This window comes from Myripristis murdjan, chromosome 10, assembly GCF_902150065.1.
Source record: "Myripristis murdjan chromosome 10, fMyrMur1.1, whole genome shotgun sequence".
Lineage (NCBI taxonomy): Eukaryota > Metazoa > Chordata > Actinopteri > Holocentriformes > Holocentridae > Myripristis > Myripristis murdjan.
Window position 1 is genome coordinate 7,678,116 of NC_043989.1, and position 25,144 is coordinate 7,703,259.

The following is a 25,144-nucleotide window of genomic DNA, read 5'->3' on the forward strand; positions in this document are numbered from 1 at the left end:
AGGTCTGATTGTTTACACAGAGACTAGCTGGCAGTTTCGACATTGTAAAATAATCTGGTAAAATGCAAAAAATAAACAAACAAACGAATGAGAAACAGCATTGGGAAATGCTTTATTTTTAGAGGTTACAATGATGCATTTTTATTTTAGTGTCATTGGGTTACTATTGCAAAATGCACAGCAAGATTTCATCTCTCCCACCAAACTAAGCACACATGCTGCACAGAAATAATGAACATCTGTAATTAGGCTGTGACTATAAAAGTAGGCCTTGCTGAAATACAATGCTTTTGTTGTCAGCCGCCTCCCCAGCATCTCAATAGAGCGAACTCCTTGTGGACGACTCCCCTGGGCTCTGCAAAAGAAAAACATGCTCATGAAGCATCATAGCTTCCTGCCTCTGGAGACCTTCTACCTTAACGATGCCTGTGCGTCTTTCCCAGAGAGACGCTCCGGTGTGATCAGCCTACGTGCAGTTAAGGGCTTCAGAACCCCCCGTGCGTTCTGGCTTTCTTTAATGACTCGGCTGTGCTATTAATGCTGCGACCTCTCTACGAGACCTAGCATCGTCATTGGCTGCAATGCCAAAGAACAGGCTTCTCATTAAAACCTGGACCTGTGGATCATTAAGTTTTCAAGGACGCCCCAGCGATTGTCAGCCGCAGGGTCTTGGTGCTAGTTGCCTCTGAAGTTAGCGTGTCTGTACATCATGTTCCGCTTTAGGGATGAGGCTTGCTCTGAAAAGAGATCCACAATTTGAATAAAATGATGGCAACTCTAATAAAAGGATTGATAGTACAAAACTGCAATGAATCATACTTAGTGAGGGATGTTGGTTGACTTTGATTGAGAAAATGGTGATGACTCTTGCAGCCTGGACTCTTTATTTTCTTCAAGGCAAAATTATAACTGTCCCTCTGTGTTTTAAAAAGGAGCCTCCATGGCTGCGGTGGTGGGCCAAACACCCCTGTCAAATTCTGTGACACTTAGGGCAGTGGAGATTAATGTTCTAGCTCAATCCCACCGGATTATGTGCTCATCTGCTGCGTATCAGATCAGCTGGTGCTGGATCCGTTTGGTTTTGTTGTAACTAAGAGGAGCTACATCCACATTAAATGCTACAGAAGCTGTGAGACCATTTTTAGTGTGTCGTTTTTACACCCATGGTCTATTTTCTTGTCTTTGAATCAGTGGAAGAGCTGATGTTTTGTTGTATTTTTCATTTGGCAAAAAAATTCAAAAGAACCCAAATGTATCAGCTAAAGCCATGTGGGAGCCGTCACCCTGCTCGTTGTTCAGGGTCAGACAGATATCACAGGGCTGAGGGACAGAGAAAAGAAAGATTTTTTCTTCTTTTTTTCATCTCTCTCTTTATTGTGTAAATGCATTTGGCCAATACAATAACCAACATGGGCATGGAGCAGCAGCAGCAGCTGTGGTATTTGTTCATTATTACAAAGACAATTTCAGGCTATATACTAAGAAAGCAATGTATTTCCTTGTTGCTCCATATTAATGCTCGGTTACTATACTGCTAATTGTAGCTGCTGATGCTTCCAAGTTGCTTCTTCTAGTTTTTTTTTTATTCATGAGCTCCAAATGTACAGTGGAGCTGGCTACAGAAACCACTTCAACCCAGTTCCTTATTCAGTTCTGTGTATTATCACAGTCAAGAAGGAGCCAAAACTGAGGACAAGCATGCCATTACCTGAGAGACAGAGATGGGACAGTAAGAACATATCCTTGGTCTTGAAAAGCCTGAGCTTGAATAAGTTCAATACTTGTCATCAGTATGTGCCATATGCCCTGGACGAGCAGAAAATTTAGGTTAGACATGACTCGCAGCAGGAAGAAATACAAGGCTTAGCTTCATGGACTAACACTTGGAAAGATGGTGATGAAATTACTTTTTTAGATCAGGAGTAAACGGTATTTCTGTGGCTTTCTCTCTCTCTGTCCAGCTTATGAAAGGAGTTTTTGAGCACAGGGACACCGAGCATTCACATGTCCCCCACCTCCTATTACATGTTGGCCCACTTTAACGCAGCAAAGACATTTTATTTATTTATTTTTTCATCGATTTTTCTAGCTTTTTCTGTGACTTGGGCATCCACTAATGATAGTCATATCACTGACTACATGGCACCGTTAGCCTCCCTTATTATGGCTGAATGAAGACAGATGCAGTGGGAAAACAGTGTAGATGTATGACATAGCTGTAGGGACTGGCAATGGCCCATTTGTTGGAAACTGATATGGTAAGGGAAATTTCAGTTCACAATGGTCTCATCAGTCTTTGTGTCTGGGCTTACAGTAACAGCCACTCTCATGCAGCACTCAGCGAAGATGGATTGGAGCTGGAAAAAGCGTATCACTTTTAATACACACGTGAAATTAGGTGAAGAAATGGGGAATGTAATGAGGGTGAAATGTTACGTCAAGGTGAATCCAAAATTCCACACCTGTACACTTCCTAAATTTTCTTGTTCCTGGGTGTGGATCTATTTCATGCTTACAGAACATTTCCAATTTTCTCGAACAGTTCATGAGCAGGCAACATCTTGCACTACGGGCCTGGGAGTAAATAGTCACCACTGGCATTCAGATGCTTTTTTCCGAGGCCTGTTATCGATTAAAAGGCAAAATTACTAACTGGAAACCTCCATCATGAACTCAGTTACACTAGGGATATGGATATCTTGAGTGAGGTTTCAAACAGAAAGTAAAGTCAATATGTCACCGCAGATTACTGGGACAGTTAATATTTACTGAGAGACAGGGCCTGAGGCAAATGTCCCAGCAGCAGTGACCTAGAAGGTAGAGAAACCATCCCGTAACCTAAAAGCTGCAGGTTCAGCTCCTGTTTGTTCGTTAACATCCGTCTCCCGTCAAAACCACAAGATCCTGTCCTCCTACCTGCTCACGAGATTATTAACCGGTAAATCTGTGTGGTTGTGTGTCAGAACAGGTAAGCTAGTTGGGTGTTGATATTCGCCAACGAAAGCTCCACAAGACGCAGCTGTAAATTCTGGCACCCTGAACCTCCTCCCTCCATGCGCGCTGGTCAAACCTGATCTCAGCTCTGCTACACCTACACTGCTTTGACACGGCACCCACACTCAAGCTCAAAAACTTAGCCAAGAGCGTCTCAAGAAACAATGTCGGAGCAAAGAAATAGTTTTGTCCTAAGAACTTTATCCAGAAGCTCTGAGAGCTTGATGGTGAGGTTTTGAAGGTCTCCATCAATTACAGTTTCGTTCGGGCATTCTCACACCAAGCATGTTTGGAGTGTTTTGTTTTAACTCTGGATTTTTCACTCCTTTAGTTCAGTGTGTAAGGACACATCAGAACAAAGGCTTGGGTGTGCTTGAAATATCTGAAGTTTGTGGGGTGAGGAAATAATCCAAACCAACTACAGGAAAGGGGCTCAGGGGCGCATTAATTTATGTTATGAAAGCAAAGAACTAGATCTAAATAACTTGTGTTTGTGGTCACATTCACTTTACATGCCGTAGTGCTCATTATCATTTTTTAGCTCAGATACTTTTTTTTCCTGTCGTATTGCTCTCGTTCATATCACAAAAGAAACACATCTAATGTCAGTATGAGCAGACCTCTACCATGAAACACAACAGATGCCATATGTGCATCATGGAAGCTGACGAAATTGCAGTCCAAGTCTGACGTTACACTTGGTCTGCTGATGAAGATGACTCCCATTGTTGTTGCTGTCCTCCATCTTTTCCTGAACTGCACCAGTGCAGTCACTATGACCGAGATCAGCATTTTGGAGTGTAAAAAAAATCAGCTCCAGGACCACATGCCAATATGTCCCACAGTTCACACTGCTCTGAAAAAAAAAACAAAAAAACACCAGATCTGTGAAGATGTGAAGGTGGCACTTCAAAAGTAATACGACTCATTTCTCAATTTATATTCCATTTCTAAAGCAGGAAATTCTGGTCACATGAATATAATTTTTTTTTGTGTGTGTGTGTTTTGGAGTGCTGCCTTTTCTTCACCTTCAAGAGTTTTTGTGTGCACTGAACTTGTCCTTTTGAAAATGAGATTTGCATTGCATATGGGCAAAATAAATGAATAAATAAACAGATAAATACCTGCACCACCTGTGTCAACGTAGCTCAATAGATAGATAGATAGATAGATAGATAGAAAGGAGGGAACTGAGGCATCCAGTAGCTCAGTACAGTAAATATACACAATGCAATAAATACACCCAGCCCAAATTAGAAATTAGAGATGCACACCATATTTTTAGCCTTCAGTAAAATAGCTTGGGCATCAAACAATGGTCTGCACAGTACAAATTAGCCAGAAGCAATTGTTTACCCTGTAATCCTGAAATAAAAAAAATAGCTGAAAAATTGGCAGTATGAAACCTAAATGACCAAAATATAAAACTTTTTGTCTCAGAAAACAAACTGTAGGGGCGATCACGTCTGTGAGTACATATGCATTATTAGTTTGATTTTACTGTTTGTTCACAGTGGACACAAACATATTTAAGAGTGTGCATACCCAATGGCATCATCTGCTAATCAAAATACAAAAGAGATGAATAAATTTGGCTCTATGCACCAAAAATATGTGGTTGGGATCTGCAAGCTGGTAATGAAAGCACCTCCTGTTATCAGAGTTGTTTTGCTCTTTTAATTATTATTTTTATTTATTTTTTTTTGTTTTTCACTTAACCTCACCTCTCCATGTGTGTCTATAAATAAGGATATGTCAGAGTCCTTTATAACAAAGAGCCCTGGAGGATTTTCTCACAGAAATAGTTATAATTTATTCATTGTACGTCTACAGTATGGGTGGTGTGTGTGAGTGTGTGTGTGTGTGGTGTGTGTGTGTGTTCGTCACTATTTTTGTAATATCTCTATTTGTGCTCCTCAGTGGAACACAGTCTGCACTCGTCTAAGGCTGATTTACCCTGTTCATACCCTGTTCGTACAATTAGCACCAGTTGGTTTTCACAATTTCTCAAAATAAAACATAAATAAATATATAATTAAAAAAAAAAAAAAGTGACAAAAGAAATTAACAGAAGAAAGATGATGACAGTTTAATTCAGCCTAAATTCAGCTGTATTGAGCCACAGCTACCTCTTATTAGTTTTAGATTCCCTTACCTGTTCACCTTTATGTGTTTATCGGAAGATAGATCAATATTGTTTTTATATGCAACGTTGTCAATATTGAGATTTCATCAGGCCTGGATCCCTGTCTTTTAATGTAAAATTATTTAAACTTTACCCCAGCAAGGTCTAGTGTTATCCTAATATAACTTCTTAGTTACTAATCATTTATGCATATTTTTAATCATTTCTTCCCAGAAAGAATAACCAAAAAAAAAAAAAAAAAGAAAAAAAAGAAGAAAATTAATCATGGTGCTCAGCAAGTCTGTCCTTCCTGCAAAAGACATTCATAAATTTCTTTATACCTACGAGTTGTGTCATACCCCTACTTTGCAAAGTAAGCGCAGGCAGTAAATAAGAAAATAATTAAATAACAGTTTGTGCAACAATGGTTTGAAGGACAACGAGCTCAGACTTGGCATCACAGTCTGTGCTTTTGAAAATAATTGCTTGAATGAATATTCTTGACATGTGTCAGTTGATATGTTGGAAAAGCACTCAGCTATTTTGTTACTGTCAAGAGAAGATACAGGTTGTAATAAACAAAGCCTGGACGTTTTGGCAGAGTTGTGCAAATACAAAGTGTGCTTAAACTAGCAATATATATGCAATTCAGTCACTATTTGCCGTTTTTATGTCTTTGTGCTGCACTGTCCTGAGCGCCAGACAGCTCTTTTTTAAATGTTAGACGGTGAAAGCAAATGCAAACACTTGAAATGAAACATGAGTTTCTCTTAACCAATCTGTTAAAAGACAATTGTCTACAACTTGAATTCTGAACAGAGAGCAAAATCTGAATTCTGCAAATAATTTCTAGGAAACACAGCCACCATCATACAAAAATGAATGACTACTATTAGTAACAATTATGATACTAAAAGGAAAAACTATATAATAATGTCAGACCTGCTAAGTTTTCATCTCTGACCACAAGCAGCAAATCAATTTGTGGGCGTAAACTCTTAAATAATGGGGTGTCATTTTTTTTTTTTTTTTTTTTTTTGTGCGTGTCGTGCAATCCCATGTGGAAAATGTCAGAGCCCCTGCAGGTTTGTCCTCCTCAAGACATGGAGCCATTGTCTTTGATCGATGAATTTATTTATAGCTCGGCTGCTCATCTTCAAAGCATCCCATAGTCATTTGATTGTTCATTATGTGACTGAAATGGCCAATTATTCCATCAAAGGCACGTGCAGGGGACTGGGCCATGGAATCCAAACAATAATGTGACAAATTAGCCAATTAAACCTGTTTTGATGTTCCTCCCCCCTGCTGTGCCGAGAAAAAGGTGCCTGACAGTGAGCAATAATTCACTGATGTTCTCAAGAATAATTTAGGAAATAAAATAAAATCCACAAATAAAATAGTCAACCCAGATCTACTGTCGATTTTTAAAATAGGCTATATATTTAATTTAATGTCATTTATGTTCAGCCTCTGACTGAAACACAGCATTGTCCACTTTGTTTTTTTTTTTTTTTCCATTATAATTCAAAAGATGGAGATTTATTGGTAATTTATCATCATTACAGAGGATAAAGTTACGCTGAGGTGAGGATTACCTACCTGCCTACTGTATCTGTGTGGGCTGCAAATTAGTGGTTGGTGTTTACACTCCTGCCAATCAAAGTTGAAGTCAATAATTAACCAGGCATGCCGCAGGGTCTGGAATATGGAAATGAAATGCTGGTTAACCCGTTTACACTGAGCTCAAGTCTCAGATGGCAGCAGGATATTAGATCAGTGTAAAAGGTGGACTAGTCGCCTACTGTTGTACACTGTTACTGTTACTATTTCACAAAGTAATGGAATACCATTACACATGTTGACATTTTCATAAGGCCTAAATTAGTATGAAACGCTCAGCGTCATCAGAAAACATGGAGTGTCGTGCTGTTGTTCCTCATCTGATTTGCCGGGATATTGTCATTTGTTTCATATTCCAAACGCCCTGCCAAATAGTGCACAGCGTCTTATTTAAACCCTTAATAAACTCTTCAGACTTCTGCTAAATTGGCCACATGAATGCTATTTCACTCGCATTTGCTGAATGCTTAGGAGTGAATGGATACCAGAAATATTTCTATAGTCAGCACAGAATCGTCTCCCATTTAAGTATTGGTAAAAAGCTCTTTCCTCTATCAGCCATTATAACCAGTTTTCATTCTATTGCTCCCCCTCTTGCACTCATCCACTTCCCTGTCTTGTGTTTCCACGCATTTTCTCCATCCTGGATATCATCCCTTTGAACAATTTGGCGAAATAAAAGCACAACAGCTGCCAAGATTGCTTGAAGCTGTGTGTTTGTAAGTAAGTCAGAGATGCAGAGATAGAGGGAAAGAGAGAGCGTGGAGTAGAGGGTTTACTGGGTTACAGTGTTGTAGGCGTCTTCTAATATCAAAGCGCTGACTTCATTCTATGTATAGCGCACCCATCTCACCCGGTGACATGACAAATGTGTTGGATATCAGCCGCTGGACAGTACAACAAATGGATGTATCTCTATAGGTGTTGCAACTTGAAACAGCTCACGATCAATATCGTATAACAGCAGCGAACACAAGGTTTTGAATCACTAGTGTGGCCATCTTTTTTGGAACAAAATAAAGGAATGGAGGAAAAAAAGAACCCTGGGCAACACAAATTGACAAAAGGTCATATTTCATTTTGTGATTGTGATATGGGTTATGCTACACATCCAAAGCTCTTTCGAAAATTGCACGGAGATCCTTAGCACTTATGTAATAGGAGTAAAGGTGGAGATTTTTGGTGACATGCCTTTTGATTTGTAGGCCAGGGATTGTTTGCAGCACCCACCTTGTGTAGGAGTCTGGCTGAAACACCTTACCCTCTGCTGAAAAATTATTCCCTAAGACAGATTGCAAATGCACCTCTTCATAACCTTCTGGCAAGATGCTCATTTGGGAGCTATGATCTGACCAAAACATTTCAAAACGAGCAAAAAAGGCCATATTTGACCCGTATTATGTCATGTTTTTGGTGTCCTTACAGAGTTAGTGAACGTTTAAAATATCGTTGATGATGCAATTATGCCTATTTTCTTGATTTATTTTGGTGACAACAAGTAATTTGGAGATTGCAAGAGTAAATCGTTTTCTATATTTTTATTCAATTAAGCCCAAGTGTACACAAAGGCCACTCCTTAGTGGTTTTAGTTGAATAACTTTTTTTTTTCCTGATGGCTCTATCAGTTTGAATGAGGGTCTGTCAGGAGCAGGAATGACTGAGCTGGCTGCCAATACCACAGATTACACCATTCATCAGAAAACATTCCAATTTCTGACAAACCATCAGCAAGAAAAATGCGTGCTATGGACACAGAATAAATGCCAGACAGCGTAGTGGCCTGGTCCCATTTGCTCCTCCCTGCCAATAACAGATGGTCAAGGTGAACATGGGGCACCTCGACCAGAGAAGCAATGCATGAGACTGATGACGTTGCATGGCAGTAGTTTTAGCACCTTGTAAGACTTTAAAACAACACAGGAATGAAACTATCTTTTTGTCTGGAAGGCCACAACAATCAGTAAATCCCCCAACGCACCATTTAAGTCAACTATTTTACAAGAAAGCTATGGTTCAGAATAGGTTAGTAAATGAACACCAGCCACCTAGTCAATAGCTACTTAATTTTTGGCTGGAGCAGGTACTTTGAGTCTATTTTAACAACTTTGCCAAGTGACCCAACATCATTTGGAGATCTCATTTGTCTCCAAAAAAATCTATTTGGCTGGTCAAATGGTGTCAGGTGAACACTCAGACTTATCAGCTAATGTGAAAAAAAAGAAAAAGAAAAGATTTGTTTCCATCCCTGTTTGTAATCCTGCTTGCTATTTGACCAGATCAATAAAAGCTGTAGTGTATGCTACCAGAGATGGTGGTCTATCTGAACTCTGTCTCGTTACCAGCTATGGGTCGAGAGGCTAGATAGATGGTAATAGAGCCATTTACCCTAATGATGACCCCGCAGTGGGATTAAAAGCAGGGCTCAGAGGACATTGCGATAATCAGTGTGTTAGCCGCTGTCAGAAGCAGTGTGAGCATCTGCCGTATATTCACTGAGTCGGAGACTGTGGGTTTGTGTGTGTTTTCGAGTGTGTGTGCTAATGTAAGGCTGTAAAACTAGCCACTCGACATAGACTTTTGCTGCTTTGGACTTCAAACCGATGTTGGGTAGAAGCAAAGCTACTCTGGGGGCAGAAATGATCTTAATGGTTGAGTTAAGCTGAAATCTGTAATATTTTTAATAGCTATATTGTGATGATATATGTATGGAGTATGATAAAACTAGAGACCCTCTCCATTTTCTGCTATCGGTAAATGTTGAAAATGTCGATCAGCTTGTGGATTTACACCTGTCCTGGTTGATAATGTCAATAAAGTGTTTGAAAAACAGAGCTGTAACACTGTAACAGAGCATCTGTGTCTGATTGATTAGGCACAGATGCTCCAGTTGCAATCTCATATACACACAAATACAGATAGATTAGCTAGCACTACACAGAGAATAATCTTTGAACAACCTGAGTGCTAGCATACACGTTATGTTAAGGCGAACCTGCTGTCGCATCAACGTATTAATCATACCATGCTATTTTACTTTCAAATTTCAATACTTCAGTAAACTTGCATTCACTTTATCTGGTCAATGACATTTTCATGCCGCTACACATGAGATTCTCCACCATATCAGCTGTAATTCACCACCTTGGAGAGATAACATGCAGAAAGTTCCAGATTTGCTTTAAAGCTAGATAAAGCAATAAAAGTTGCATTATTTTGCAGTAAAATGGCCTTTTGCAATGTGAGAGTCATCAATGTAGGTCTTCTTTCTACTATAAAATATAGCCGGCCAGTTATTCTCTTGTTTTTTGTTTTATTTTCTGTATCAGCCTTCATCTTCATCCCATCTCTGCTTCCAGCTTCGTTCATAGCTCCTCTGAAACCTCAAATTCTCCAAATAAACATATCCAAAATTCAGATGTGTTGGTGCAGTGCTGACTGTGGCAACAGAACAAAAGTTAATTCAAAGCACCTTACCTTGCAGCTGAAAGTATGCCGCTTCACCACATTTTTAAACTGAATGTCAGACACAAAATGATCCAAGTAATCCAACAAGAGCCTTATGAAAGTGAAATGTATCCCTCATTTCCATGCAAAAAAAACCAAACAAACAAAAAAACACGTTTTCCCCTTTTCCTTAAGGTTTTGAACAAGCAATATATCGTGAACCTGAAAGCAGGACTGACTTTGTGTGTTTAAATTACAGAGTGCGCTCTAGTGGTCAGAAATCGCTTGTTGCGGCTTTAAAGGTTGATGGGCAGAATCTGACTAGTTTATCTTAGTAGTTAAAAGTTGGCATATCAAGGTTTAACTTTGAAGGTCAGCTGCGATAAGTAGCTAAAATAACATAATATGTGTAAATATGTATGGGTAGGTATATTTTTTCACCTAGAAAGAGAGCTTGGTTTGAACATGTTTACTATTATCTATGTTTTCAAAAATACTTAGCCAGAAATCGACTCTGCCCGTAGAGATTTAACTCAACTAGTGTGAATATTTATGCCCCCGGAGCAGTTTTGCCGAGAGATGTTTCAGAAGTTAACACTCTATCCTCAACGAGCCGTAGAGCGAGACTGTGCTCTAAATTGCTTTCTAGTCTGTCTGCTAGTCCAAATATAGACCCGGGGTTGATTGTTGATTTGATGGGCCCAGGTGTCTCCAACCCCTGGGTCACTGTCTCCTATCATGCCATCAACAAGACCTACCACCAAAGGAGTCAGCACCGTGTAATCAACTCTACTGGGACCAGCTTTGGGGATTGTATGAAACCTCCCTGCTGTCTCTTTCTCCTCCCTCTCTTTCTTCTGTCTTTCTGCCTGTCTACCTCATTTTGTTTGTCTCTGTCTCTTTCTCTCTCTTCCAATGTCTCACTCTCTAAACACCCCTTCCCTCAACACACACAAACAGCTATTCACACACACACACACACACACACACACACACACATAAGCATACGCACAGACACGGGGTGTTGTCATTTGCACTGATGCACTGCACTGATTCACACAAACAAACCATACCCCCCTCCAACACACACTGAGCTTTGAGGGGCATCAGCCTGAGGCACTGGTGTTTTGAAACAGGTAAGGCTGCTTATCATACAAAAAAAAAAAAAAAAATCTGTATACACATCTGTGGCATCACTTGTTTATGCATTTAATAGAGGCTTAAGATGACACTGCTGGTCTTCCATGCTGTCAATACAATGCAGGAGTCAAGATGAGTCATAGGTTTCCCATTCACTGTCATTAAATATGAATGAGTTCCTTCCGCACACACAGCACACAACACACGCGCCATGGTCAGGATCTAACAGAGTTAGAGCGAAAGCCTGGTAAAGTGAAAGCAGTCCGGTTGGGGTGTATTGTAGACTACAGTAGTAGAGGGCACGGAGGCTGAGATTCTTTAACGAGGAGATTTGGAGGCTCTGAACACCTCCAGAGGCTCCTGTCAGAGTCTGGTGAAGACGAGGAAGGGTTGGGGGGATTCAAGTCAAGCCTCCTGGATGATAATGATCTCCTTCAAGGTGAGAGAAGAGGCGTGGGGGTGGGGAACAGCGGTGGGGTGGGGGCAATACATCAAAGATAAAGACATGAGGAAGAGTAGTGGTCCCGGAGAAAGATGGGTAGGAGAGAATTACACCTGCATCCGGGGAGGAAACAGTGACGGCTGGAATAGACAGAGACTGAATGAAGGGGGGTAAACTGTCTAGAGGTGTTAAGTATAGACCCAGCAAGGTGCCAGGTAATAGAAAAGCAAAGTAAACTGGCAGAAGACACAGTTCCAGTGGGCTGTATCCTGCCTGTACCTGAACTGATATATATATTGTACATAGATCTGAGAAAAGAAAAGAAAAGAAAAGAAAAGAAAAGAAAAGAAAAGAAAAGAAAAGAAAAGAAAAGTATGGACATGTATCGTGACACCATATTTGTCACGATACACCGGTCATGTTACAATGTGTATTGTTATACATTGCAGTGCTCTACTGGACTTAAATACAACTGACTGTTAAAATATATAACATATTATGTGATAAACAGAGAAACAAACTGACTCAAAGTAGTTTCAAAATCCCTATTGCTATTCATATGAAAATGAACTGCAAACGATACACACTGATACAAGGAGCTCTAAAATTAAAGTATTATGATACATTGTATTGCAATACTCAGCTGTATTGGTAGTTTTGCCCACTTAAATGCACACATTTACAAATTAAGGATGTTACAGTAAAATAAGAATTAATAAGTGCAGCATTAGAGCTCAAGTCATGCTTAATTAAGATAACTTAATGTTACTGATTTACTGATTTCTGTTTGGGATGAGCCAGCTACTGTCACCTGCATAAATTTAAAATAATAATGAACTGTGAGAAGATTTTCATGTCTTAACTTTCTAATCTTGCACAGATGCACACATGCTCACACATCCACAGCATGTATGTTAGTCAAAGCCTGCAAGTTTTTTTTTTTTTTTTTTTGTTACTATACTAAACCCCATTAGCACAAATCCTTGCACATGAGGGTGGCTGTGAGAATTTTTTCATTCGTACCATCCTGGGGCCGAGCGGCTGTTTGCAGCCTGCTGCCTCGATATCCATTTCAGATTCAGTCAGGTGTTGCGGCAGTGACACCTCTAGTTGCTCTTAAAGATTGCAATCAGTGACCTCTGATTTGGGTAGCCCAGTTGTCACACTGTGCCGTCTTGATGTATGGCGGGCAGTGGCAGTACCTGGAGCCCTGGAGAGAGAGATGGAAAGGGTGGAGGAGGAGGAGGAGGAGGGAAGGCAAAAGCAGTTTCAGTGGAGTTGACGCTAGCTATTCCGCTGAGCCACCTTTTTCTTTACATAAATAAAACAGCAGTGCTTTTAAAGGGGCAGTTCAGGGAGGGCGAGAGGGCAGGTTCATCCACGGTCATTGCCTCAGTGAACATTCGATGAGATGGAGTGAATCTGCTTTTTACCTGAATACACCGCTGCTTCTTAAAATGTACTTTCAATTCTGGATTCATCCAAAAGGAAAAAAAAAAAAAATGACCAGTGCAGTGGAGCAACTTGCATGTGAAAGAACGGTTTTGGTTGTTTTAACAGTTTCTGGACTCACACTGAGGCAAAATACAGCAGTAGCAACCAGCACGATTCTCATGAATGCCACTGCATCTGGCTTTACAGTGATTGCTTATGCATGAGCAGTTTCCTCATGTTGTTTGATAAAGTGTGCATTAGTGGCTGTAGATGCGCCGTGCACACACTGGGCACAGCTCTTCTCAGGTGCTCAGCGAGAAGGAATAATATATATATTATTCAAACAATGTTCAAAGATTTCCTCTTCACATTGACTTCAGACCAGTTCCATACCTCTCATATTTTACAAATTCCGTACAGGAAACAGCATCGTTAACGTTATTTATTTTTTACCAGTTTATTTTTCAGGGACAGTGCACACCAATCAACAGCTAAACTGTAAGTGAATCAGAGCTGGCCAGAACTCTAAAAGGCAGCCTCCATTTTTTAAATCTGATAATGTGGCACCTTCATGCCTCATGTGGCTTGCTCATCATCATCATCACATAATATAGTAATGCACCAGCATTACCTGGATGAGGGCTATCCTGACTAAAAGAACATAATTTCTTTTGAGTTTGGTACAGCATTCTACTGTGGTGTGACCGCCATTTCTTTTCCATCCGCACTGAAGAAATAAAATCTACAAGTTCTCCAAGTTCCCTTTTCTGTTGCATAGCCAGGCTGGTGCAATTTGTTTCATTAAAGATGAATAATCCTTAATGAAACTCTGTCAGTGACAACACAGAACATGCTTGAGTGCACCAGTAAAAATAAACAGAATGGCTCGACAAAACAAAAGTTGAAGCAGCGTCACGCATAAATTCACAGAATCACATGGAAGTGAACACATGCATGACATGTAACCACGAGAGTGTGAAGGACCTGGGGGTTGGATGTCTAGTTGCTAAGAGTCTAGGATTTGCACAGAGGGAAAAAAAGAACACTATTTTATTTATTTTATTTTATTTTGTTTTGTTTATTATATTTTATTTTATTTTATTAACATGAGTGAGCATGGTTAAGAGTTATACAGATAGAAGAAGAGCTCTTAGTCATTCTGCAGTAGTCTAATAACTATTGATTACAGGAACATACATGGATTTTGGCATGCCTGAATTGAGTGTTTGCTTGCAGGAAAAGCAATTACAGTTTGTTCACATGCTGGCCATGGTGATTAATTCATGTTGCTATATCGATTTATGAGCTACATACCAGCATCGCTGATTAACACTGCCAAGGGAAACAGTAACAATGGAAAGAACATGTACATTTTTATTTATTTTATTCATTGTTTATTTCATCTTTATTTAATTTGTTACTTACTCAGATGCACCTGAACTTTCAGTGACCTTGACGTCTTCTCTGTGCTTAATCTGAGAGAAACCTTGACTCAAAAGACCAGAAGCATGGCTCGGTGATTCTGATTCATTGATTTGACATGTGACAAAATCTCTGCACATGGCATGCCTAAACTCTGGAAACTACAGAGGCACTACAGCAACATATTATAGTAAGTCCCCCTCTGTGTATTCATCTGCATCAGTATAGAATAATATAGCCATAGGCTGTAAGTATATGCAATATACCCATGACAAAATTGCCCTTTTATGTAATTATCCCTTGTTAGTATTGCAGGCAATTCTCTTATGAACATTATACAGTAGCACCAGTGACTAAAACTTAAAAGGAAACACGAGGTATAAAAGACATGAGGACATTTCAAGGTAATCTTCAAGTGCTCTTCATTTGTGGTTATTATCTAACCACAAACCACCAGAAATGCCTCTAAACTCCAAAACCCAATGGATACATTCTCTATCCTCTGTTCTTTGAATCACCACATCTTGCAGCTTTTAGTGGCTGAAATAAGAGCAAAGTCTGATTTTTCCAAACAAGTCCTCCTGGGATCGGAGCCAGAGTTTCGCATATCTGCTATCTGTGGTTGAAAGTGTGTCTTCCTCAATGCCTGTAACTGTAGAAATCTTTGCTTCTTGTCTGTGAAGGTGATTGCAAAGCTGTGGACTCCTGTGTCGACAGCCTTCTGCTGTTACGTTGCTCTTTTCGACAAATGGGTTTAATCAAATTCATCACTTGGTCCCAATCGATACAGCGCATATGACTGCTCTCTTGCTCTGCTATATATTTCTATCCTAGTGGGAGCTTGACCCGCAAATTATATGACCAGTTCATGGCAATTAATTACAGGAAATGGCTCTTCACTGTGAAACCTGGCTAGCTATCTGCAAGGCCTGGGTCACCAGAAACATTTGTCACAAACAAGGTCATTCCACAGTGAAACCCAAACAGTAAAACAAACCGAGGTAAGTCAGTCACTCCATGCCTCACCACTAAACCAGGAGTGAAAATTAACACCAGCCACTTGCAAGATACAGTACTAGTACATTAAGACTAAAAGCCACTTGGAGACGTAACCAGGCAGTGTCAAAAGGCTCTATTATAACCAAGGATCTTCAGCTTGCTAAATAAGCAGCGTATTAGCTACCAGCTGGTGTATTTACCACTGAATAGAGTGAAGTTCGACAGATTTTCCAGCCATATCCACTGCTTTCCACAGCACCTTGCTGCCCCAGCTAAAACATTTTCAAAAAAAAAAAAAAAACTGTTATGCTGTTTCTTCCATGAATAATGTTGACAAAAGCAGTATTATACAGAAATGCTCCACAGGGAGTCTTTCTGGTAATGGGTCTATTACAATACTGTTACATCTCCCTGAAGGGGTGTTTACACCGTTTGTAATGGGATGTTGCAGAAAGGTCCTTATTGTCACTGGTGTGTGTTATAAATGATAGGACTCTGTTGATTTTCCGTTACCTGACGACTCTTAAAGGAAAATTATACAGGGAATAACTTTAGATATTTGGTGATTAAGCTGGTAGCAACGTAAAGTACATAAAATCATGTCAGTCCTGGCCCCGCCTTGCCGGGTTTTTACGATGGGGGAGAGGCATTATTATAGAAAGTCAAATCTTAGCCATTTTTCTGGGCCTGTCCGACTGGATTGGTGCTGCCCTTAGGAGGTTGGCTCTTTTTTCCACCCCTCACTATTGTTAAATCACAGTCTGCTATCAAGTGTGCCATAGCAATTATCAAGAGTTATGGCATGCCAGATGAAAACAGACTTGAAATTGGCAGTGCCCACATGGACAGCTTTTGCTACGCAGTGAAAAGGAAAAAGAGCATGAAACCCCCTTCCTTTGATAAGTTTAAGGGCTGACAAATACAAAGTGTAGTGGTGTGTGTGTGGTAAAAATGAAGTGGTGATGTATGAAAGTTAAAAAAGTGTGTGTATACTACATACAGTATATTCTACATGCTCCTACATTCATAATATACAATAATTTTCCTGATGGGAATTGCGCATTTTTCCAAAAGAGTGAAGGGGAGATGTGTTTGCAAAAAAAAGGAAAAAAAAAAAATGATGATGAGATAACTGGATGTTTTTGCAAGTGGAGTGATTACCTGCCAATCACATACAGTATGGCAGGCAGATAATGTGTTTGGCTCACAGTAATGTTAGCTGCTCCAAAGCAATTGGGGCATGTGAAAACCCTGCAGGACCTCTGTCTGACTCTTCCAAGACTCTAACAATCCTGTCAGCGAATCTAGATGCAACTAAATAGACTGGTTCCAAAATATGACAGATTCCCACTGAATTGTTTTTTTGAGCAAATCCATAGAATTTTCCCTTTTGGATGGGTGAAGGGCTTTTTTTCGACTAAGACATGTGGGCTGAGTTATTTTGAGAAGAATAATGGAAGCCGTTGTCTAATTAATGCTGACACTCCCCCGTGTAGACATGTACTGTATGGGTACTTGGGAATGTAGGAGATGGTGTGTGTTAGTGCATCACTGCGTGTGTATGTGTGTGTGCGTGTGTGCACGGCCATGCACACCTTCATGGTGTGCGTATGTGTGTGTGTGTGCATGTCTGCCAGTGTTTGCTCCTTTGACGACGCTGACCTTCATATCCCTTGGGCACGCCAGCAGCCATTTATCTTTTATTCATTCTGCCATTTGTGACCACAGCAGCTTCTCTGGCACTGATGCTTGTCAAAACAGACCCTGTCCCATGATGTGCGGCGTGCAGCAGCACGAATGGCTGCTCGGTAACAGGTGATGCAGTTTCCAGGGTAGGAATTTAACTTTTTTGCTCCCATCCCTAAAAATACACCACCTGCTTTCACTATTTTAACAGCCAGCTACACTTTTGGTACTGAATAGAGCTGATAGCTGGTTTGCTGTCAGGCGGCTGCTAGAGAAGACAAGCTTACCAGCCACTGGTGTTGTTCACACCCTGCTAGATCCAGAACGCTGCTAACTGAGCCTACAGCTCTAACATCTGTCATCAACTCAGTTTGTCTGCTTCTCGCAGAGACAACTGCTGAAACAAGTGAAGGCATCTTTCAAACCTTTCTGCCTATGTTTATTTCCCTCTAACTGGCTGTATAAGGGTTTCATTACTCCTGCATTTATCACAGAGTTATCAGTTTTCAAAAAGCACAAGACCAAGTGCAAGAGGAGATTCCATGTTTAAGCCATGTGCTACATCGAACACCTGAGACTGACTTAATATACAAGGTTGGGAAGTAACGGGCTGCGTGTAACAGCACTGTGTAATTAAATGACAAAATAAATGCGATTGCAATCAGTTACAGTTGAGAAAAAATGTTGTAATAAGATTACAGTTACTAATTGAAATGGTGATTACAAAGGGGTTACATGCAAATATCTTTTTTTTTTTTTTTCGGTACAAAGAGCAAGTATGTACCATGCACAATTCATTTTGTTGCCTATCATATTTTAGCTGTGTAGGTGCACAGATTTCCAGGCAGTGAGGTCAGCAAAGTCTTTGGAGGAACACCTTTCATCGCAGCACCGACAAGGCTAGCCTGGCTAACACCAGACAGCTGCTCTCTCTATTTAGTCTGGACTCACTCATTTCATTTGTCAGTATTCACTGAAATTCTGAGCGAGCCTGTAAATCGGCTCTCATGTTTGAATTCTCAGCGTCCCTCTCCTGCCAGTCAAATGAGTACGCATCGCCCCAACCAACAGTGCATTGTTTGTGATCAACATATTCGTGATTTGTTTTGGCACTTTCATTCTGTCTCAAACATCAAAACATTCTAACAATCCTATTTTTTATTTATTTATTATATTGAAGTTTTGCTAAGAGATTGACAGGTTCTCAATTTTATACACATATGTATGTAGGATTTTTCAGCTTCATTGCCAGTTTTAAACAGTTTGCTAGAAAGGAAACAAAAAAGTAAACAAATGAAATAGCTTACATTACTTTGGTGAATAAATCAAAATAGTTACATTACTAATTATATTATTAAAAGGGTAACTACATATTTGAAACCAGTTAATGTTCCAAGGTAACCTTACTGACACTGTTGACATTCAAGAAACAAGATCCCAGTTTTCTCAAGTCTAATTCATTTCTAATTTCTCTCCAACAGATGTCATTCATTTACAGTAGTTCTTCGTGTTTACAGTAACTAAGTGAGTGAGTGAGTAGGTGTCTACACCTTGGAGAAAGTGAGGAAAGATGTAAAAACTTTCTCAGAAACAACACTTTTTACTGCAGCGAGGCTGAAAAATGTCCTTGTGATGTCTGAAACATTACAAGGTCACACAGAATTGGGATGAAAATGAAAATGATTCAGTAGCATCACTGGATGCCCCGAGTTCTCTGGTGCAGTGTTTGGGGGAAGCCTACACTGAGCGCCTCATTTAAATACTCGCTGATTGCTCAAGTTGTTTCGCCGAAGGAATGCTGGAAGAAATTTGCAAAACAAAAATGAGATTCGAGGCACCCAATAAAGAGATGTCATCAGTTTTGGGGGTCGCTCTGATATTTCTAAACTAGTCATCAGCCCTGAGCGAGCAGCCAGTTCTACTGTGTGGAGATCTCATTACAACACTCACTAACTCATTCTCAGCTGATTGACCCCAACAAAGTTCATTTGTCTCGCGGAAGACGCCACGCAACATTTATTTTCCCATATTTCTCCTGAGTAGGTGATTGCACTGTAAAATGCGGCATAGATGTCACCTTTCTCCCCTGAGAATCCAGGAGTAGATCTCAGCGAACAACAAAGTTTTCCTCCTGTGGGCTGGGTTGACATCAGCTAATAAAACCATTATTAAGAGAGAAACTCTTCCCGATCTAACGAAGAGAAGTTGATGTGACATGTGTCAACCGCTAGTTCTAGTCATTATTTTCTCTTTGCCTCGACTCTACTCTGCCGAACCTTTCATGTACTTGACTCCTTTGATCTGCAGCCTTTGATGGCGGATTGTAAATACAACGCCATCATGTTTTCTGTTGCTGTCAGGGTTAGTGCTTGACACTTGTGTGTGATGGATTTGTTCGTCACTTGCTTTGTGTTGACAGGGATGCGGCTTTTTCAGTGCAGCAGTGAAATGCTGCAAGATTGTCATTGTTCGCGCTCCCCTCGGGAAAATAATCCTTGCCATTTGTTTTTGTGATGCACACAATCACAGACAAGCTCAGATTTTGGTCTTGCTGTATGTAAGCAGCAGCTCATTGTTTAATAATGTGAATCTTCATGGGGATTCTAGTTTTTACAGGTACTAATTGGCTGAGATTTGAAACATTTTATCCAATTTAATTCCCACTGACAGGAAATCATAAGTTCAATGCTTTAATCATGTGCTGTTTCCCTCACCAGGGATTTATTTAGGCATTTAGAGGTATCTGTTTTTAGATATCTTGTTAACATATAAATGATATTTTCTGTAATCCAAACAAAACCCCATCATTCTGATGGTTTCCCAGCTGTTCTTACTGTCTGTTTATGGTAAATATGCTCTCTCTTCCTGAGCATTCATCTCCTCCTTCCTTTCACAGATGATAACTGCAGACTGAGTGACTACCGCAGGCTGAAAAACAAAATTCTGGATCTGCATGAGAAAAGATACATGGGCTCTAACATCTACGGACGCCACAAGGACAATATGGCCACCAGGAAGCAACTGGTCGATATGATGTTCAAGCGCTTTGACGCGGATGACAACGGACATGTGGATGCCAGCGAGCTTTCTCAGGTAAGAATACAGAGCCCAGGATTAGTGTTCAAAATGAGAAAAAAATGACATTTGAAAAAGAAAACACACGCTTAATCCAGTGAAGGAAAGTAAAAATACAATAATCTGATCTTAATCAAACATTTCAGCCATTTTTCTGTCCCTATTCCTCCTCTTAACGTTTATATCAAAATCCCATTCCCTCGACATCATCACTTTATCTTCAGCTGTGATGTCATGCTGAAACAACAGTCATATAAAATATAAACCAACAGAAACACCACATTTTTGAACAATAAGGCCCCTCCTATCAAATAAATTGCCTTTTCCTCCATTATTAATCACTTATTGGTTTATGCTTTTGAAAGATGCCTCTTCTTTTTAATCCCCGCCGCAACAACCTGTGTCAACAGCAGATACATCAAATTAACGAAGCAAGGGGCGCCCCGGTGGTTCACATGGTGGAGCGTGTGAAGGTTGTGTCCTTATCGCAGTGGCTGAAAATAAAGTGACATTCCCCTGCAAAAAAAAAAAATAAATAAATAAATAAACATCGACAGCAACGGCAATAATAATGATACTTAAGGAGGCCAGACGCTCTCAAAATGCCATGTTGTTGTGCCTTTACATCTTTTAAAAAGTAACATGATCCAAAGGAGCCTGATGCTGATGAGAGACTGTCGCCTGTGGCCATAAGTAAAACACCAGCAGGTTTTACTGTCTCCTCCTCTGCGACCGGTTTTCCCGCCGCTCCTTCACTCCATCCATGGGCCACGCTAGTTAGCTTCGTCTCTGCCCTCCTCTTTTGCGGGGCACTCTTTTGATTCATTTGTTTTGATTTCATAATTCTGACTTCAAGGCATCCTAAAAATGCCTCTCAAACCTATTGATATTGTTTTGCAGTATTTTCATATTATTTACATATTTTTACATGCAGAGCGGTGCCCCTGCGCCAGCACGGGAGACATCAATGCTTAGCAAGTGAAATGCATAACCAACAAACCATGTTGTGCTGTATTTCTTGGAATAATGCTGTCAATATGCTCTGAATATGAATTTGAATATGCCCTTTAAACTTATTAAATATTACTCTAGGCAGATTTCCAAACCTCTCGGTGGTGCTCGGAGCCATCTATTCTATTTCAAGCCAAGCGCTACTAGTCTACGTCTCCCCAGGTGTTTGAATGCCACAAGCTGGTCACTAATAATTAACATCCAGATGGAGAAGCTCTTTTCCGGGGTTCCTCAAGGGCTGCTTTTAGCCCTCTTCCCCTTTTTATCCTTGACACATATGGGAATGTTGGCACATTCCATACAACGCAAACGACACGAGACAAATTCTCCCAGGAAAGATGGAGCATTACTGGGATACTCACGAAATAAAATATCAATGAACTGTAAGTTGCTCGGAGGTGAATGGAGTTTACAGTTGAATCCAAAAAGCAAGAGGACGAATGCACTTTTAATCCTCCAGTAATATCCCAAACAGGACAAATGTTCTGTATAAAACTTGTAAATGTTTTGCCGCAGTGACTTGAAACATCACAAATGCATTTGCAACCTAAAAACAAATTAAAAGAAACTTTAAACAGCCATATGTTGTTTGCATGTGAACTGAAAGCTCACACAGTAATTCACAGAGTCAAATAGTTTCATCAGTTTATCTAATAAATCACTTAATAAGCAAAGCTGGTAGTGGGTTGACAATGCCTCGACTATGGGGCACCTAATTGTAATTATGGATTTCGTCTTTATTGAGTTTTTATGTTTGCACATTAATTGTTTTGACTGTAGCATTTCAGAATAAAATCTATGAGTAATTTATGGCCCCGAAAATACAATTTCCGTTTCTCTCTAAAGGATGTGAGCTGTGATTGATAAAGTTCCAGATGTAATAAAGGTCTGGCTTCACTAAATTTCCATTATGAGGGCAATATTTTTTTTGCATCTCATTTCAGGCCTATAGCCAGACCAAAATTTCAAATAAGGAAATGAAATGGGCACAGCCTTGATTTGCATGATTTGACCCCTTAAATAATAATTATGTGCGCAACATAATGACCCATGCATGAGCGTGACAGTCTCAAAGAGGTTTAATTTTTTTGACCGGTGCTGTTAGTCATGCTTTCCACTGTGTGCATTCAGGGAAAAGCGTGGCAATCTGATTTTGGTCATATAGCACACACTTTTCCCTGCATAAACCTTTGTTGAGTTTCGGCCACAAACTTTTCCTCTGCACAAATTGTTGCATACTTGAATGGTCAGTTATTGCATCTATAAATAACTCCAAGATCGCTTTTTTTTTTTTTTTTTTTTTTTTTTTTTTTACTTTTTGGTCATTTCTTCCCGCCTGACGCTTGACTCTCAAAAATCTTTCTTCATTCTCCAACCAGTCACAGGAGACTGACCCTACATAAATCAACATAATTTGCCAACAATTATCAGACTACTCTCTAAGTATAATCTCATTTGTTCCTAACATTGGTTTAAAGGTACATTCATTAAGATTGCAATGCGGACCATGTAGAATCAACCATGGTACAATTATGTTGTAATTTGCCGGACCAGCAGACCCATGAAATGAGATTCATGCAGACTCAGCTCTAAATTATGGTCCACATTCAGTGTAATTGTGTTGTGGCTGATTCTAGCTGGTCTGCATTCCAATCTCCAATGCAGCTTTTAGCTCCAAACATACATTCTCACTGTCTTATTAACAGTAATGCTCCCAAATCCGTACCTTTTAACCTTAACTTATCAGTTACATTGCATTCATTACACCACAAAAACAACATATTGTACCTGTACCTGAGCCAACTATGGGTGTGATACAGTATCAGAACTAGGACTCTGTTCAGGAGCACCTCAGTCTTGTCCAAATCCAAGTCCAATGAATGTTACGGTTTTACGAGCAGGCTATAAATATGAACAGAGTAAATATTTATTATTTCCTTGCTTAACTTAAAATCTTACAACTTATAGCTTATGCAAGAAAGTGGTTCTTGGGAGAGACATGAAGGAACATCTTTAAAGCTGAGATATTTCAGTGCTGAAATTCAAAAGTGCAGTCAATCGACAGCAGCTTGGCCATTCTCGTGTTAAAGATCAAAAGCGATGTAAATCAATCGACAAGAGCCATGCACTCCTGCTCTGTGCTGCACCCCTCAACATTCAACTGGTTAATGCATGTGATTTTTGACTAATCGATGCATTGCGGTGTGAGGATGATCACGTAGTAGACACAAAAGAATGTAGAGGGAGAAAATGAAGCCATGAATGAAGGAACAGGAGGGGGAGAGGAAAGAAACATAAGTCGGAACTTTTTTTTAGATTGGCAGAAAAAGCTGCGCTTGTGCTGTGTTCACTCCAACTCTGAACTTGTTAAAAATGAGCTTCACTTGAGAACTTGTGAACTGAATTGTCATCCAATTTAAAATTACAAGTCAGACACTTGGGGATCACTTCTGAGCTCTGGTTTCTCTGATCTCAGTTCAAATGCCGACATAACACCTATAAATGACGGAAAACAAAACGCCTTTGCTGTTTATGGTTAGGATTTGATCAGTATAACGGCTGGTTTGGGCCGGATGTGGAAGCGCTGCCGGCTTCCTTTTGGCGCCCATGTTAACCAGTTGGACTGTTCAAACTGGACGTGCCACAACTCGGAGCTCCGGGGGAGACTCATGAGCTGGAGTACCAGTTTTAGCATCCATTTTCTCTCTGTGCCAAGAGCAAATTTCACATGAAAACAGACTGAAAATACACTATAGTTGGTCAAAAATGCCTTCCATGCTTGCCAACCTTTCTTAACTTGCCTGCCGCTCTCCCGCTGTTGTCCCAGAGTTTCATTTCCCCTGATTTTTTTTCCCCTCGCAGAAACCATGCATGCAACCATGCATACTCAATCATTAAATTATGTACTTATTTCACACATTTGACAGTTGTGTCTACACTGACAGAGTGGGAGGAGGAATAGAGAGAGACACCACACACACAGAGGGAGAGAGAGGAAGAGAGAGAGAGAGATTCACTTGTGACCAGCCAAGCTCCTGCTCGCATTTGAATTCACGCTTTGTGGCCCAAAGTTTCCTCTTGTAGGCATCCGGTTGCCCTGAGCCGACTCTGGCCCAAACCCATCAGGCCCCACCACTGTGCCATGAGAGAAGGAGCTGACAGCAGTTTTTCTTTTAGCAGAGGTGATGTCTGCGCTTCATTCAGATCTCACTTTATCAACAAGTATAGAAAGTCTTGTGGAGTCTAGAGAGGTAAATATGTTGGTAGAACTGGCATTTTACTCAGGAGGTATAAACATCCTTGTGAAACTCTGCCAAACATTAATTTATGTGTTTATGGATTTATGTGTGTCTCTGCTAGCTTGTGCTCCTGTAAGTTGACTGGCCATTTGTGGCTGATCAACCAGCTCAAAAAAGCATTTTTAGTTTCATTTTCATTAGTACATTTTTTAATTCAACCTGAATTAATAGTGTTATATTCATATTTCACTTTAAGTATATCATTACACATCTATATACTGTAAATATGTCTAGATCTGTTTCACATAAGCATTTTTTCGTTTCTTCTTCAGCGAGGCTTTACATCCCCTTATGTCCGCATGTCACTTCTTCAAATGTCTCCCATAAGTTGAACTATGTGACATCAGCAGAGTCGTGCATCTCAAAGAAATCTCTGACTTTTGCTGGCGTGTAGGAGCAGAAGTCTTTATCCACAAGCAACCCAGGGTCGAAACGCCACATGTATTTGCC

The 25,144-nt window shown here is 40.1% G+C and overlaps 1 protein-coding gene across 2 annotated transcripts in view; it reads left to right on the forward strand.

The window, feature by feature from the left end:
• Positions 1 to 25,144, forward strand: part of fstl5 (follistatin-like 5) — a 157,779-nt gene that overhangs the window by 60,466 nt on the left and 72,169 nt on the right. For both annotated transcript variants that reach the window (XM_030061750.1, XM_030061751.1), the window contains exon 5: positions 20,206 to 20,402. In XM_030061750.1, the coding sequence (XP_029917610.1) occupies positions 20,206 to 20,402 (197 nt within the window). The remainder of the gene's footprint in view (positions 1 to 20,205; positions 20,403 to 25,144) is intronic.